At 38.9% G+C, this 16238-nt stretch overlaps 1 protein-coding gene across 7 annotated transcripts in view; it reads right to left on the reverse strand.

Moving 5' to 3' along the window:
- AKAP9 (A-kinase anchoring protein 9) overlaps positions 1 to 16238 on the reverse strand; it is a 197840-nt gene that overhangs the window by 1407 nt on the left and 180195 nt on the right. For all 7 annotated transcript variants that reach the window (XM_032875423.1, XM_032875435.1, XM_032875432.1 and 4 more), the window contains 9 exons: positions 15172 to 15840; positions 14549 to 14757; positions 14147 to 14252; positions 11492 to 11674; positions 10309 to 10509; positions 9168 to 9400; positions 6579 to 6664; positions 5242 to 5371; positions 3773 to 3912 (listed from right to left, as the gene is read on the reverse strand). In XM_032875423.1, the coding sequence (XP_032731314.1) occupies positions 3773 to 3912; positions 5242 to 5371; positions 6579 to 6664; positions 9168 to 9400; positions 10309 to 10509; positions 11492 to 11674; positions 14147 to 14252; positions 14549 to 14757; positions 15172 to 15840 (1957 nt within the window). The remainder of the gene's footprint in view (positions 1 to 3772; positions 3913 to 5241; positions 5372 to 6578; positions 6665 to 9167; positions 9401 to 10308; positions 10510 to 11491; positions 11675 to 14146; positions 14253 to 14548; positions 14758 to 15171; positions 15841 to 16238) is intronic.

Consider the following 16238-nt stretch of genomic DNA (forward strand, 5'->3'; position numbering starts at 1 on the left):
ATCATAAATGTTCTTAGTGGCATCCAGAAAGGTGAATCTTTTCCAGAAGGTTTTTGGAAAACCAAAATCTTGCCCAGATCTGTCAGCTGAATCACCATCTATGGTAGCTAGAACCTTACAAAATGTATTTCATAAATACTAAGACTTGAAAATTAGAATTACTCCTTGGTCCATGGGCTGCAGAATGGATATTGTATTAGGAGGTATGTAAATGCTAACCCCGCTGTATATTAGACCTCTTGGGTGAGTATTGTCAATGAGCAGTAATACTTTGAAAGGCATCTTTTTTCCCTGAACAGTAGATCTCAACAATGGGTTTAAAATATTCAGTATACCACGTAAATAGTTGGGGTGTTCTATCCTGATGGAACACAGGCAGAGCAGATTTAGCATAATTCTTAAGGGCCCCAGCATTTTTTTCAACTTAGTCACTAGCTGCCATCAGTCCCTAACAAGAGTCATCCCATCCTTTGAAGCTAGACATGGGACTCTTTATCTCCAGCTATGAAAGCCCTAGATGGCATCTTCTTCCAAAAGGCTATTCTGTCCACATTAAACATCTGTTATTCAGTGTAGCCAACTTCAGGAATGATCTTGGCTAGATCTTCTGGATTACTTGGGAGCTTCTCCATCAGCATTTGTCACTTCACCATGCACTTTTATGCCATGGAGATTTCTTTCCTTAAAATGCATCAACCAAACTCTGCTAGCTTCAAACTTTTCATCTGTAGCTTCCTCACCTCTTTCAGCCTTTACAGAATCAAGGAGAGTTAGGGCCTTGCTCTGGATTAGGCTTTGGCATAAGGGAATCCTGTAGCTGGTTTGCTTTCTTATCATTTGTGTTCACTGGTGTAGCACTTTTATTTCAGCTTTTTTAAAAGATTTTTTTTATTTGACACAGAGAGAGGGAGGGAGCACAAGCAGGGGGAGCAGCACAGGGAGGGGGAGAAGCAGGGAGCCTGATAGGGGGCTTGATCCCAGGACCTTGGAATTATGACCTGAGTTGAAGGCAGATGCTTAATCGACTGAACCACCCAGATGCCCTGGTGTAGCACTTTTAATTTCCTTCAAGAACTTATCTTTTCCATTTATAGTTTGGCTCTTTGGTGCAAGAGGCCTACCTTTTGGCCTATCTTGGCTTTTGACTTGCCTTCCTCACTAAACTTAATCATTTCTAACTCTTGATTTTGAGTGAGATGTGTGATTCTTCCTTTCAGTAAAGTACTAAGAAGCCATGGTACGGTTACTGACTGGCCTAATTTCAATGTTGCTGTGTCTCAGGGGATAGGGAGGCTCAAGGAGAGGAAAGGAGACAGAGGAGTCTGTTGGTGGAGCAGTCAGAACACATACATTAATCAATTAAGTTTGTTGTCTTATATGGGAACTGTTCATGGTGTCTCCTGAACAATTACAACAGTAACGTCAAAAATCACTGACCATAGGTCTAATGAAAAAGTCTGTGAGAGCTACCAAATGTGACAGAGACATGAAAGTGAGCAAATGTTGGAAAATGGCACCAAGAGACTTCTTCAAACACAGGGCTGCTACATACCTTCAATATGTAAAAAATGCAATAAAATTGCAATAAAGCAAAGAACAATAAAACGAGGTATGCCTGTAGTGAATTCAAATGAGATTGCTACCTATATACCAGACTAACTAGTTCATGAAGGGCAGAAGATTACTATTATTCTCCATTAAAAAAGTGTTTTATTTTAATGAGCCTGGGTGACTCATTAAAATAAAAAGAGCTGGTTAGGCATGCAACTCTTGATCTCAGCTGAGGTCTTGATCTCAGGGTCATGAGTTTGAGCCCCATCCATGTTGGGCTCTGTGCTCAGCCGCAGAGCCTATTTAAAAAAAATATGCAATAAAAAAATGCTTTCTTTTTTTTTTTTTTAAAGATTTTATTTATTTGTTAGAGCACGTGGGAGCACAGGCAGACAGAGTATCAGGCAGAGGCAGAGGGAGAAGCAGGCTCCCTGCCAAGCAAGGAGCCCGATGTGGGACTCGATCCCAGGACCCTGGCATCACGACCCAAGCCGAAGGCAGCTGCTTAACCAACTGAGCCACCCAGGCGTCCCGCTTTTTATTTTTCTAAAAAAAAGTCTTATTCATACTTGAATGGATTTCTATTTCTTAGCTTTATTTATTTGAAAAGGATAGATCACATGCGCACGAGTTGAGAGACGGGCACAGGGAGTGAATCTTCAAGGAGACACCTTGCTAAGAGCAGAGTCCAGTGCAGGACTCAATCTTATGACCCATGAGATCACGACCTGAGCTGAAACCAAGAGTTGGGAAGCTCAACTGACCATGCCACTCTCGCATCCCTGAATGATTTTTAAAAGAGATGTTGAATATATACTTAAAAGTCACTATGGCTTGATCTGTAGCAAGGGCAGACTAATGTTAAGATTCTCTTCAAAGTGCCCACCAGGTTGAATGTTCTATACCCTATACCTCCTGCCTCTTGAAAAATCTTTCAGTCTTTAAAATCTGAGTCTTCACTGAATTCTACTTCTGAAACTAATAATTTATGTTAATTGAATTCCAATTAAAATAAATAAAAATAAACTGAAATCTGAGTCTTGTGAAATCTAGATGCTCAAAACAAAATAAAAACCAAACAATACCGAAGTCCAGCTATGATGGTAACAGTTTTCTATGACTAAAAGTTGCTTGAGTTAGATGATTTCTTGTATGAGGAGCCAAACTACTGAAAATAACTCGCTACTAGCCCTATCTAGTTTGTGGGGATAGAACGAAAAAAAGGGTAGGTCTTAAAAGTAAAAACAAAATGTTGATTTAAACTTAATTTAAAGCACATTAAATTAAAATTAAAACCTCTGAATCAGGAGTGAACTGAAGGGAGACAAGGAAAAGAGATTTTCCCACGATGAACAGGGAATCTGTATGTCCATTAAGCATGAATTTCTGTGTGTTTCTGAACAGAGGAAAAAAGGTCATTCTTATAAAGTCTTTTGAATGGAACAGGTTTTGTGGATCATGCAGATGACCATGGGGTCCTAGTAAAGATAATGGCTGCATTAAATGCTTAAGATCACTTCCTTCCTTCTCTCATCTCCCCACCCCTAATTTGCATGCCTCAGCACATATTACAGTTGACCCTTGGACAATGTGGGGGTTAAGGATGCTGAACCCTTACACAGTCAAAAATCCATGTGTAACATTATTCTCCCAAAACTCAACTACTAATAGCCTACTCCTGACTGAGAAAAGCCTTATAGGTAAGATAGAGTCAATTAACACGTATTTCTATATTATATGTTATATTCTTAAAATAAAGTAAGCTAGAGAAAAGAAAACATTTTAAGAAAATCCTAACAGAAAATACATTTATAGTACTGCATTGTATTCAGTGAAAAAAATCTGTATCTAAGTGGCCCTGTGCAGTTCAAACCTGTTGTTCAGAAGTCAGCTATACTTGCGAACAGGTTCTCCAGCAGACTCTGTAAGAGTCTCCAGCCAGCAGACTCCGTAAGCCTCACAGGACTGTGTACACTGGTGCCTATTGTGCATTTCGTCCAATCAATTTGAGTAGGGAATCTTTATTGTGAGAGTGAAATCTGAGGTGATAAATTATGTCTTGAGTTAAATTCCCAAGTCTAACCTGGTAACTCACAAACTAAACGAAGATTTGATTATCTAATGAGGAAGGTCAAGGAGTTTCAGAAAGAGAATGGAGAGCTCTGGGTCCATCCAGCACTACGGGGCTGCCAATAATAATACATGGTGAAGCTGGGAGTACCTGACTGCACGGTTCCAAGTCGTCTCTGCAGTGCCTCTAGCCGAGTGATATAATCTGTCAGGGCTCTGTCAGGGTCATAATTCTGAAGCTGAGAACATGCTAAGGAACCAGGATTTAAATCCGCTGGAGGGCCTGGGTACCTATGAGATTGAAAATATGAACATGAATCCAAATCATCCACAAAGCAAGTAACCTAACAACCTGCCTTCACCCTGCCCTCAAAAGGTAGATCTTTAACTTGAGTTATGAACATAATAACTGATAACTGGCAAGAACAGCCAGAATTCACATTTGAACATTTCTTTACATGTCTCTACTGTTGGTCCATAGGTAGCAAATATCTGACTTTGCAGCTAAGTAGTTCTTGGTTTGACTATGAACTTCAGTTTTCTTATATGCAAGGCTGAATGTAGATTAGGTTTCTGAATGTATAGAACCCAGGATCAGAGAAGGTTCCCAGTAAATAATAATTACTTATTATTATAATAATTATAGTAAGTTATTAATTATGTAACATATGTGTCTAATATAAATATCATTACCAATGCCATCCCTATAATATTTTCCAGTGATCTTATTAAGAATCAGATATTTACTATTTTTACATTACTAGGGTTAAAAACTGAAACTAGAGAGCAGAAACTGTAACTGCAATATTTCTAGTATATAGCCATGCTAAAAATAAACATACATAATCTGTTAGTTCTTGTCTGTTGATAACACCTGATGTGTTCTGCCAGCTTCATAACCATGTTTCTTAAATCATTCTTTTCTTCACTCAATGGCTGACATGTCTGGTCAGCTTAGCATTTTGCCTCAGTAGTCTTTCAGTCAATTTGTCTCAGTAAGTACTCGGGGACACTAAACCAGGCTTAATCTGTATCCCCCAAATGTCTGAGCTTGTGATGTATATGTGAAAAAACTTCTAATAAACTCAAAGCAGCTACTAAGTCATCATAAAAGCATCCAGTACAGTGCTTGTTGCAGAAGTCTTCAATAAACACCATGTATGTACAAATACAGCTTGTCATGTAGGCTTTAGAGTTTTCTTTCATAATCCCCAGAGACTGTCAATTTTAGTTAATGCTTTTCCCAATGTTCAACCATAGAACATACTAAAATAACACTTGGTTGGTTCAGTTTCCTTTTTTTTTTTTTTTTAAGAAATTATTATCATCATTATTATGTTCACTTAAGCCACTCTATAGTAATCATTAGTTTTTGAAGTAGTGTTCCATGATTCATTAGTTGTATATAATACCCAGTGTTAGTTTCTTACACTCTTGGAAACCAGGTATATATCCAAAAACTGTTTTTGCTTCTCAGTCTTAGGTTATATACATCATATGCAACTAAACATAAACCTAGTTACTTAGACACAAAGGAGTCAAAACCCTAATACTGTCCTCTTTTGTCTGTTAAGTATTAGCACATGTAACAACTCTTAGGCATGTTTATCAAATTCTTACCTATTTTGAAAAGGTACAGGAGACCTAGAATAGTCCAGCTCTGATCTTGAGCGATACGTAGTGTGTCTCGGTTCTCCATATAGCTCCAGGCCGCCAGAAGAATGATAAAATGGGTCAGTCTTTTCAGCACCTGAAGTAATCCAAAATGTACCATATTGTAAAAGAAAAAATATCAAGCCCTTGAAAAATTTCTACAAAACAGAGAAGGGCTCAAAAGACTATTATACTGCACTATACAATACTATCTCCTACTTATAGTCATCTTCTTCAATTATTCTTCCTAAAAAAGAGAAAAAACAGTTTAACTATGATTTTGTTTTCCTTTGAATATAAGTATTTCTGATAATCTGGAACTATACCTCAAAGAAAATACATTACTTAATTGGAATATTTTCTTTTTAAAAGACCTCTTCTTAATTAGAGGTGAGGAGAGGGGTGTCTGAGTATGTGTGGTTTGGGGAAAAAGATGATGTGGATAAAAAATATAACCTCAAACTACTCTACCGACTTTTACTAGAAAAAACTTGAAATCAAGATTTGCTAACTGACGATACAGAACTCATTATGGTACAAATTTCAGCTGTTTCTGTGTAAGGATGCATATTTCAAGGCACTTTGCTTAAGGTACCAAATATATTTCCTCTTTCTCTGCTTAGTTACTGGTAGAATGTGTAAAGGTGGTTTAATATCAATACACAGCTGCATTAATATAGTTATGCTGTGTGTCTGAAACTGTGTATACTTCCAGCTTCTGAGTTCATCCATATGCATAAAATATTGAAGTTCTAATGTTTGTTTCCACTTTGAGGTGTAGAGAGAAGGAATTTTAACTGTAACCATTATATACAACCTATTTGTAAACTCAGAAACCTGAATACTGCTAAACTGCAAAACTTGAAACCATAACTACCATATGACTAACAGCAATCCTATTTGGAATCAGAGTCTTAAATGCAGTTGTAACAGGACTGGGCTCTAGAGCCAGACTGCCAGGGTTCAATGCTGGCTCTGCCACTTCCTACCAGGTAATCTGAGACAAACAACAAATGCTTTTCATGCCTCAGTTTTTCTTCTATGAAGTGAGAATAATAGTAACCACACTTGCATCATAGGATTGGAAGAATACATGAGAGTACATGGACAAAGCAGGACCTAGTTTAAGTGGCCCATAAAAATCAACTCTCATTACTCTTTAAAACAGTAAGGCCCCTGGCTCTGTCGGTTACAGGGTTCTGGTCTTTGGATAACAGGTACCAGAATACATTATTTGGAAGGTTATTACACATATAGTAATATTAAGAGAATCATAAACACAAGAAATCCTATTTTGACGTCACCTGGATTCAGTCCAAAGCCATCTCTGTTAATATTGATGGAACCAGAACTTGTGACTCGTTGCCACCGTCGAACCAAAAATTTCATTCTAAAAAAGATGCCAAGAAAAAGTTTCACAGCACATCTATAATGGAAAGAGTATAAATATACATTTCCCACAAAAATAAAGTCATACATTTGAATATGAACACAGAACAAATTTCAACAGTCACGTGACTGCCTAATCTAAAATTATGCAGAAGGGGTGCCGGGGTGCCTGGGTGGCTCAGTGGGTTGAAGCCTCTGCCTTCAGCTCAGGTCGTGATCCCAGGGTCCTGGGGTTGAGCCCCGCATCGGGCTCTCTGTTCGGCAGGGAACCTGCTTCCTCCTCTCTCTGCCTACTTGTGATCTTTGTCTGCCAAATAAATAAATGAAATCTTTAAAAAAAAATTATGTAGAAGCGCCTGGGGGGCTCAGTTGTTAAGTGTCTGCTTTTGGCTCAAGTCATGATCCCAGGGTCCTGGGATCGAGCCCCACATCAGGCTCCCTGCTCAGCTGAAAGCCTTCTTCTCCCTCTCCCACTCCCCCTGCTTGTGTTTCCTCTCTCGCTATGTCTCTCTCTGACAAATAACATCTTTAAGAAGATAAAATAAAATAACACAAATGTCTCCTGGTTTGTGGCAAAATAAACTAGAGCAAAACAGACTGGCTTCCCAAGAGGCACCAAAAATCTTACCTATTGCCAGCACCAGGTTCTGACTTTAGAGATTTAGGACTCAAAAGAGATGAAGAACAAAAGCAAAAGAGAAAAGTGAATGGGCAAAGAAAGGGCGAGAAATAATGAAAAGAGAAAAGAATGGGGTGCCTGGGTGGCTCAGTCAGTTGAGTGTCTACCTGTGGCTCAGGTAGTGATCACAGGGTCCTGGGATCGAGTCTTGTATCGGGCTCCTTGCTCAGCCGGGAGCCTGCTTCTCCCTCTCTCTGCCCCCTGCTTGTGCTCTCACTCCCTCTCTCTCAAATAAATAAACATAATCTTTAAAAAAAATAAATAAATGAAAAGAATGGAGACTACAAGGCAAATGAGATGGAAGGAGAATAAAAAGACCCTTACTCTGGCAGTGAGACTGAGCTGGGAAAGCTGGAAGAGAAGTGAGGCCCTGGGATCGGGGGTGAAAAAAAGTGAGGCTTTAAAAGGAAGGGGGATGGCAGTGCAACACACCAGCTGTAGCGAGGTGCTGCCTGCCCTACCCTGGCCCAAGGAACTTTCTAAACGCCAATTTTGATTTCTCAATTCCAATCAGTTACAAAACTCAGTTTTAGGACAGTGAAAATACAACAGACATGTAAGAGGACAAGAAAAAGAGGCAGTTAGAATGAAGTCCTTTAGTGACGACTGGCTTTTATAGAACCTTCCCAAATTCTTCCAATAAAATTAATAACTAACTCCTGTGACCTGTCATTTAGTGTCTTCTAAGTTAGGAGCACACTGGTCTTCCCCACTAAGAAGGGAGCTGCCTTTAGGGATTTAGGCAAGCTTTATATATTTTTTTTCTTCATCTCCCAGCACTCAGCCCTATACAGAGCGTACAAGGTGGTAAAAGGAATGGATGATGAGGAAGGAGGAACTGGGACCACCCGGCAACAACGTGGAACAGTAGAGGCAAGGGGGGTCTCGGACTATTAATAAGATAGAGTGTGAACTTCCTTTACAGAGCCCACACAGGTGAGACTTGGGAGACTTGGCCAATTGTCCTAGCTCTATCACTACGGGCTTTGCAACCTTTCCCTGCCTCGGTTTCCTCATATGTGAGATGGTATTCTGAGCTAGGTGATTTCAGCTTCTAGTTAAAAACTTCTGTTATATTTCTCAAAATGTATCAGATGTGACCTGATAGGAAGAATTTTAAAAACTGAAATTCTTTTGAAACTGTGCTGGTTCCGACATAAATAAAAAGGAGGGGAAGCATGGAGAAGCCTAGGGATCTAGGTATTTATCACTCAGGTGATTGAGTACTGCAGAAGGCCAGGTCCTCAAGGGAGTTTGAGTCGTGGCTCCATTCCAACCACAAATCAGAATGAGTACCAGAGTTCCTAGCATGTTAACTACCAGAGAAGAGTGACAAAAGCACTAGCACAGTCCAATGCCCTCAAGGCTAATCTTGGATTCAAATATAGAGTTAGGCCAGGGCTTTGTGTAGCTGAACTCCAAGAGTGGGTTATTTTAGCAATGAAGAAAATGAATGTGTAGCCTAAGTAATTTTTCAAAAACTTTTTTTTCCCTTTAGTGATCCCTTTTATTTATATGTCTGAGCTAGTTCATGGGCTTATTCAGAGTTAAAATATAAAATAAAACAAACAAAAAATCCAGATTGGACATGCCAGCGATGAGTTACCAGCTCCCTGACTCTGGGAAGCACTTTTCAGAGGGTCCCCATGGTATAGCATAAAGTACCACTGGCTAAAAGGATGAAAGAAAGAAGCCCACATGTTTTAATGATGGCAAATGTCTCCTACTGTATGAATACAGAGCACAATAGGCAGAGAAAAGAAAGGATTAAAAATCTAAATCCTTTTAGGGTCTATTAAAATGCATTTTCCTCCCAGCACTTTACCTTGAAATTGCCATGGACACTCTGACGGCTGACCGAAACCTGGTGAAGCCCTTTGGACGGTTGGTGAGCACCTCGAGGTCTGTGAAGGCCGGCTGCCCCCCCATCCGGGCAAGCAAAGCCAGTGTGGCATCCTCACATTCCTGGAACCCACCCAGTAACAGCAACAGGTAGTTCTTCTGATAAATGAGAGCTTTCCGGAAACTTTCTGCCCGAAGGTATTTACCATAAATTCTCTAATGTTAAAAAAAAAAAAAGGAAAGAATATAAAGCCATTATTAAGAAGCCATTCAAATTGTTCTCTAGAGGAAGATAACCTAGATTTTATTTTAAAAAAGGGGTAGTAGCAGAGTGGCAGACACCTTCCTACTGTTTTCTACTCGGTCAGCAAAGTTGAAGGTGAAGATAACCAACCTTAAATTTTACACTTCTGTCTCTTTTTAGTCAGTGGAACGTGAATACAAACCTTATACTTACGTTTTTGCTTTATTTTGGATTTTAGCCGCTAAAATTCATCATGTTTACTGCAAATATTTTTGTCCTTCCATTATCATTTTAGTTTTTCTTCTCTAACTGCATAGAGCTACTTTTATTATTTAGGCCCACTAATTTATTTAACCTTTTTTTCTTTATTTAATGTTTTCAATGTTAATGTCCTCTGTCCCTTTAAGAGTCATAAGCTTAGGTTCACTCCACAGTTAAAAAAATATTCCAAACATTTTTCTTTCTTTTTGTTTTGGATTTTATGTTAACAGATTAAAAGTAGTTTTATTACAATATTCATTAGCGTCAGTAGAGAGGCTATTCAGAGGGCTTACCATCTTACAGAGCATGGTGATGCTCTGATACTGAGAGTAGTAGAGCTTGTGTTGGCAGTGGAAAAGAGAACTTTCTGTAATCTATTAGGAATGAGATGGGGGGAAACGAAATCATGAGCTCATGCTGCCAATAGGGCATGCCTTGCCACTAAGGTTCTGTGACCAGCTAGAGACCTGCATTCATGACACACACTGAATAGTGAGACGTAGAGACGTGCCTAAATGCCACCTAAATTTCCTTACTCTGTTAGGGTTAGTGAGAGATGAAACAAGGCAAGAACAGAAGACCAGCTTTGGTATTTGTTTCGAAGGAAGATGGCTCCTACCTTTATAGCAGCATGCTCAGAATCAGGGCTCAGATTCTGAAGTAAAGCTTCATTTCTTAGCTCAGCTTTCAGTTTGTGCACTTCAGCTTCTGCTCTTTTCAAGGACTTTTGGAGAGTCAGCTTTTCTCTGTTCCAGACTTCTTTTTCGGAAGCAATGATGGCTTCAATGTTGGCACCACCAGTGACTGAAAACCTAGAAGACTGCAGAGACCAGAGCCTACTTAATGACTTTTAGGAATAAGTCTCTGAAGAAAAATCTAAATTAAACACACTAAATGTATCCCCTGTGGGAACCTGAGCTTTCCAGTCTCAGGGAGCGTTCAAAGCCAATCTCAATTGACAGTAAAGAACATACACTAACTTTAATTATATGGTCCTTTGCTTAGTAGATTAATTTTAAAACTAAAAATCCCTATGAGAGCCTAGCCCTAAGGAGGAAAGACCTCTGAAATAAAAAAGTCTAGAGACTTAATAAATGGACCATGTGGGTTCAAACGTAAGACCTATGCCTGAAATAGCCCACTGCAGAAATGGGGGGAAAAAACCACTCGCCCTGCCCACAGGGATATGGTTCGCTACAGAAGCAGTGTGGATGTGTTATTGTGTATTTGACTGCACAGTTGTCTCACGAGTCTTTCCTAGCTTTATATTATATTCCTATCTTTGTATTACAGAAGCTAGCAGTTTATTTCGTAGCTTTTAACTGAAAAACTTTAAATAAACTGCTAGAGTGGTTATTAGACTGAAACACAGAATTTAATAGCATCTTCCACTTGAGTCACAAACATAACAACTGATAACTAACTGATAAGAACAGAAAGAATTCACATTTGAATATTTCTTTACATGGATCTACCAGTGGTCCATAGGTAACAGAGTATCTGGCTTTGGTTAAGATAAGCAGTTCTTGGTCTGACTACAGACATCAGTTTTCCCATGTGTAAGGCTGAATGTGGATTAAAGACTCTAAATGTATAGAACCCAGGATCTGGCCCAGAGAAGGCTCCCAATAAAGAATATCTGTTATTATTATTATTATTACTATTACTGTCATCTCTATAACATGATCTTACTAAGAATCAGATATTTAATATTTTTATATTAGGGTTAAGAATTGAAACTAGAGAGCAGAACTTATAATCCTGCAATATTTCTCACGTGACCATGCTAAAATTAGACGTACATAATCTCTGCCAGCTCCTGTCTGTCGATACCACCTGATCTGTTCTTCTAGCTTCATAACCATATTTCTCAAATCATTCTTTTCTTCTGCCAGTTGGCTGATATGTCCTGTCAGCTCAGCATTCTGTCTCAGCAGTCTTTCAGTCAATGAGCCACAAGTACCACCTGGGGACACTAAACCAGGCTAGAAAGATAAAATGGTATTAAGGTCATAGAAGCACAGATGTTTATGAACAATGCACATAAACATGTGAACGGGTACTGAGAACAACAGATTTCCTGAAGAAGTGGTGCTTGATTTGAGTCTTAAATAACTAGGAAGAATTTCACAAGTAGGAAAGAAGGAAGGGAAGGGCATCTGAAGCAGAAGGAATAGCATGTATAAAGGTACAATAGTTTTGCTTGAGAGAGTGTTGGTTTTAGGGAGCTACAAGTGGCTTGGTAAGGCACGAGTAAAGGCTGCCTTCACTTTATAGGTAACAGACCTAAATGTAGGCAGTGAAGAGCCATAAATGGCCTCTAGACAAGAAGGTGCCACAAACAAAATTTATGTTTTAGAAAAATTCCTTTGGTAGCAGCATGCAAAGTACAGTAAATTAGGGAAGACCATCCCAGTGTTAGGTGGACACATCAGGAAGTCATTACAACAGTTCAGGTAAGAAATATTAGAAGCCTGAATAAAGGCAATAACTAAGGGCACATTGGACAGATATTTAGGAGGTAAAAGCATGAGACGTAGTCACCACTAGGACATAAAAGTGAGAGTGAAGGAAAGTGGTCTATGGTGACTTGCAACTTTATAAACTGGGTGGTACCAGGACCAGAAACATGGGTTGTGGACAGGAGGAGGAAAGAAAGATGATGCTCAGTTTGGAATGTGCCTATGAGGTTCCTAAGGGATAACTATGGGGTCCATTTCCCCAAGCAAAGAGTTCCTGTAACTCATGGAAAATATAAACCTGGACCACAGGATAGAGATACAGACTAGAACCCCAGGCCTCTAGAAGATCAGGTCCATAAGGGTGAGACTTTTTTTTTTTTTTTTTTAAAGATTTTATTTATTTGATAGAGATCACAAGTAGGCAGAGAGGCAGCCAGAGAGAGAAGAAGGGAAGCAGGCTCCTTGCTGAGCAGAGAGCCCCATTCGGGGCTCGATCCCAGGACCCTGGGACCATGACAAGCCGAAGGCAGAGGCTTTAACCCACTGAGCCCCAAGGGTGAGACTTTTATCAGATTTGTTCATTGTAGCTCAGGATAGTACCTGGCATATAAAAAGTGCCTGATACAACTATCTTCTGTTCAATAAATAAGTCTACTGAGAACTCAGGCTGTGGAAATGAATGAGCTTTCACAGAGAAAAAACATGATGAGGATAGGAAGAGGAGGAATTCATGAAGATGACTGATGAAAGAAAAGGAAGAAAAAAGAGAATATTGTCACAAAAGGTAAAAAAAAGGAGGATTTTTAAGATGGGAGAGGTCAAAAGTGTCAAATGCTATAAAGAAGTCAAGAAAGACAGAGAATGAAAAGATTTATCAGATTAGTCAACTGAAGACACTGGAGGCATTCTATGGGTGGTTTTGAGAGTGGTGAGGGTAGAAGCCAGACTATTCTTGCAAAAAACTTCCTTATCATAACACAATAAAATGTTACTATAATTATTCAATAGTGATAATGAAAGTTAATTTCCCCTCAAATTTTCACTCTCTTCTATTATGGAAAAGCAAATTATTATTAATGTTTAAAGTAAGTGAAAAGATCAAGTTAAAATGCTTTAGAAAATATGGTGCCAGTTTCAAATGATTCATACAGCTCCATCCAAACTGTTCTTGATATCTCATAAAGTTTTTTAAAAAATTAAATTAAAAAAAGAATACTTATAGATAAGTACAATATATTTTATATGTACATACATGCATATACACACACATACATATCTATACTATAAACGCCATCCATATATCTATACACACACAGACATACAGAGACAACTGATACCACATATTTTGAGGAATAATCTGTTTTCAAGTAGAGAACCACATTATAGGTGAGTACTTCATTAGAAGTGTGTGCCTGTGCTACACACAGATATATTTACCCCAAAGACACAGACGTACTGAAAAGAAGGGCCATATATACCCCAATGTGCACAGCAGCAATGGCCATAATTGCCAAACTGTGGAAAGAGCCAAGATGCCCTTCGACAGAAGAATGGATAAAGAAGAAGAAGATGTGGTTCATATATACAATGGAATATTACGCCTCCATCAGAAAGGATGAATACCCAACTTTTGTATCAACATGGATGGGACTGGAGGAGATTACGCTAAGTCAAGAAGAGAAAGTCAATTATCATATGGTTTCACTTACTTGTGGAGCATAAGGAATAACACAGATGATATTAGGAGAAGGAAAGGAAAAGTGAATTGGGGTAAATCGGAGGGGGAGAAGAAGCATGAGAGACTGTGGACTCAGAAACAAACTGAGGGTTTTGGAAGGAAGGGGGGATGGAGGGATGGGTGTGCCTGGTGGTGGGTATTAAGGAGGGTATGTATTGCATGGTGCACTGGGTGTGGTGCATAAACATAGAATCTTGGAACACTGAAGAAGTAAAATTAAGTTAAAAAAAAAAAAAAAAGAATTTTTAAAGTCTTACCTCTTCCCCTGGCTGGCCAGTTAATTTCTGTAGTTGTAAAATAATTCCATCAATATTTTCCCGAACCCACATGAAATCTTCATCATCGGCTGTTTCAAACTGTAGTCTTCAAGAGAAAGACAAAAAGTCAAAACATAGCTTTCTCAATTAGTGGTGCTGACCAGCACAAACTTAACAGATTAGGTGGCACTCTGTTTCACCCATCTTCTCCCTTACATTAAAGTGCTCTCTTTCCAGGGCTCAAGGTGTTCAGATATGTTAAAAGAATACCCTCTCCTAATGTGAACACGCATTAACTTTAAAATTTCAATTCCCCACCCTTGGCCAGCTATTAGTGAGGGGTAGGCTCTACCCAGCTTGTCTAAGAATGCCACTTCCAAACATCAGGAGGAATGGTCAAACCTGCTGGAGGCTTTCTGGGCCAGATGCTGCAGTTTTGAAGCCACAAGTTGAAGCTTTTGTCTGAGGATTTCTAATTCATGATTATAGCCAGTTCCTCCTTCATTCATTTCAATCGGCTTAGAATAACTTGATTCCTTTGTCTCTCCTTCTATTTTCTGTTGAAGAACCCAATTTCTAGTTCGATCGCTGGTTAAACTCCATGTGGTTGGCTAGCAATTTTTGGTAGAAAAAGAAAAAAGCAGTTAATTCAAATGAACAGCAAATCACATTTTTTCTCAAGGGAACACGCTTATGGTTTATACTCCAAATAAATTTCCATGAATTTCCTTTTTTAAAAAAAATCATTTGTTCCTATTTATTTTTATTTTTTAAAAGATTTTATTTATTTATTTGAGAAAGAGAAAGACTGAGAGAACAAGTGAGAGGAGGGGGAGAGGGAGAAGCAGACTCCCTGCAGAGTAGGGAGCCTGACATGGACTCGATCCCAGGACCCTGGGATCATGACCTGAGCCATCTAGACGCCCTGTCCATAACTGTTTAAATAATTTAGTCCAGTACTAAATTATATGTTCAAAGGGCTGTAGTATTCTTTTTAAAAATATTTTAAAACAGTATCAATTTACCTCATTAAGATTCTGATAGAGAATTCTTCTACTTTCTCGTTTTTCTTCTCGTTCTAGTTCTTGTTTCTGGAATTCCTGCATAATTCCCTGCAGTCGCTTTCCTTCAAGGTCTAACTTATAGACTTGTTGCCTTTTCTCCTCCAGCTGGCGCTGGAGATCTTCCACTTTGGACTGGAGCTCATGCATTTTTTTCTGTCCCTCAGTGTTGGCCTCCTGTTCTGTCTGCAACGTCTTCCTGTGAACCTGCCTATCCTTTTCCATTTGCTGTCTTGTTTGCAAAGAATCCAGTTTATATTTCTCGGTCTCATTTAACAATTCTACTATGCGACCGTGTTTCTCCTCCAGCTGTTTCTGTAGCTCTTTAAGGAGGTCCTCAGAGGGTAGGGAGGGCCGAGGCTGCCCACTGTCATCACTGCTCTGCAAGTGAGCATGCAATTCCCGCTCCCTATCCAGGGTACTACTCATTTCCCGTATTCGAACTTTCTCAGATTCAAGAAGTACTTGAAGCTCTAAGTTTCGACCTCGTTCTTCTGATAACTGGGCATCATGTAGCACTCTCTGTGATTCTATTTTCTCCTGTGATTCATTAAGTAGTTGTTTCTGTTGCTCCAAAAGTAGATTTAGCTGAATATTCCTTTGTTTCTGACCCTCAAGTGAAAATTTCAAATCCTTGTAGAAGAAAGTTGAATTTAAGAATTTGTTAATATTATTAAAAATCCTTTATAAGTATACTATAATTATCCTTTATTAATACTAAGTTGGTAGTATTTGGTAATAGAACGGATTATCCAGGTTACTAAATTTTCAATGGTCAGAGCTTAATTATTTGGACAGCCAGATGATTTTCATCAAAGAATATAAACAAAATATAGATAAGCTAAATAATACTTTCTCTCCAAACATTAATCATATCTAGTCAAGGAATATGAAGCAGGGTATATTCCGTCTTGAAATAATGACTTTTTAAGAAAAGATTTATTTATTTATTTATTTATTTGATGGAGACCAGAGATCACAAGTAGGCCGAGAGGCAGGCAGAGAGAGAGAGAGGAGGAAGCAGGCTCCCT

The sequence above is a fragment of the Lontra canadensis genome, unplaced genomic scaffold (genome assembly GCF_010015895.1).
Source record: "Lontra canadensis isolate GAN:19392208 unplaced genomic scaffold, GSC_riverotter_1.0 scaffold2, whole genome shotgun sequence".
Taxonomy (NCBI): domain Eukaryota; kingdom Metazoa; phylum Chordata; class Mammalia; order Carnivora; family Mustelidae; genus Lontra; species Lontra canadensis.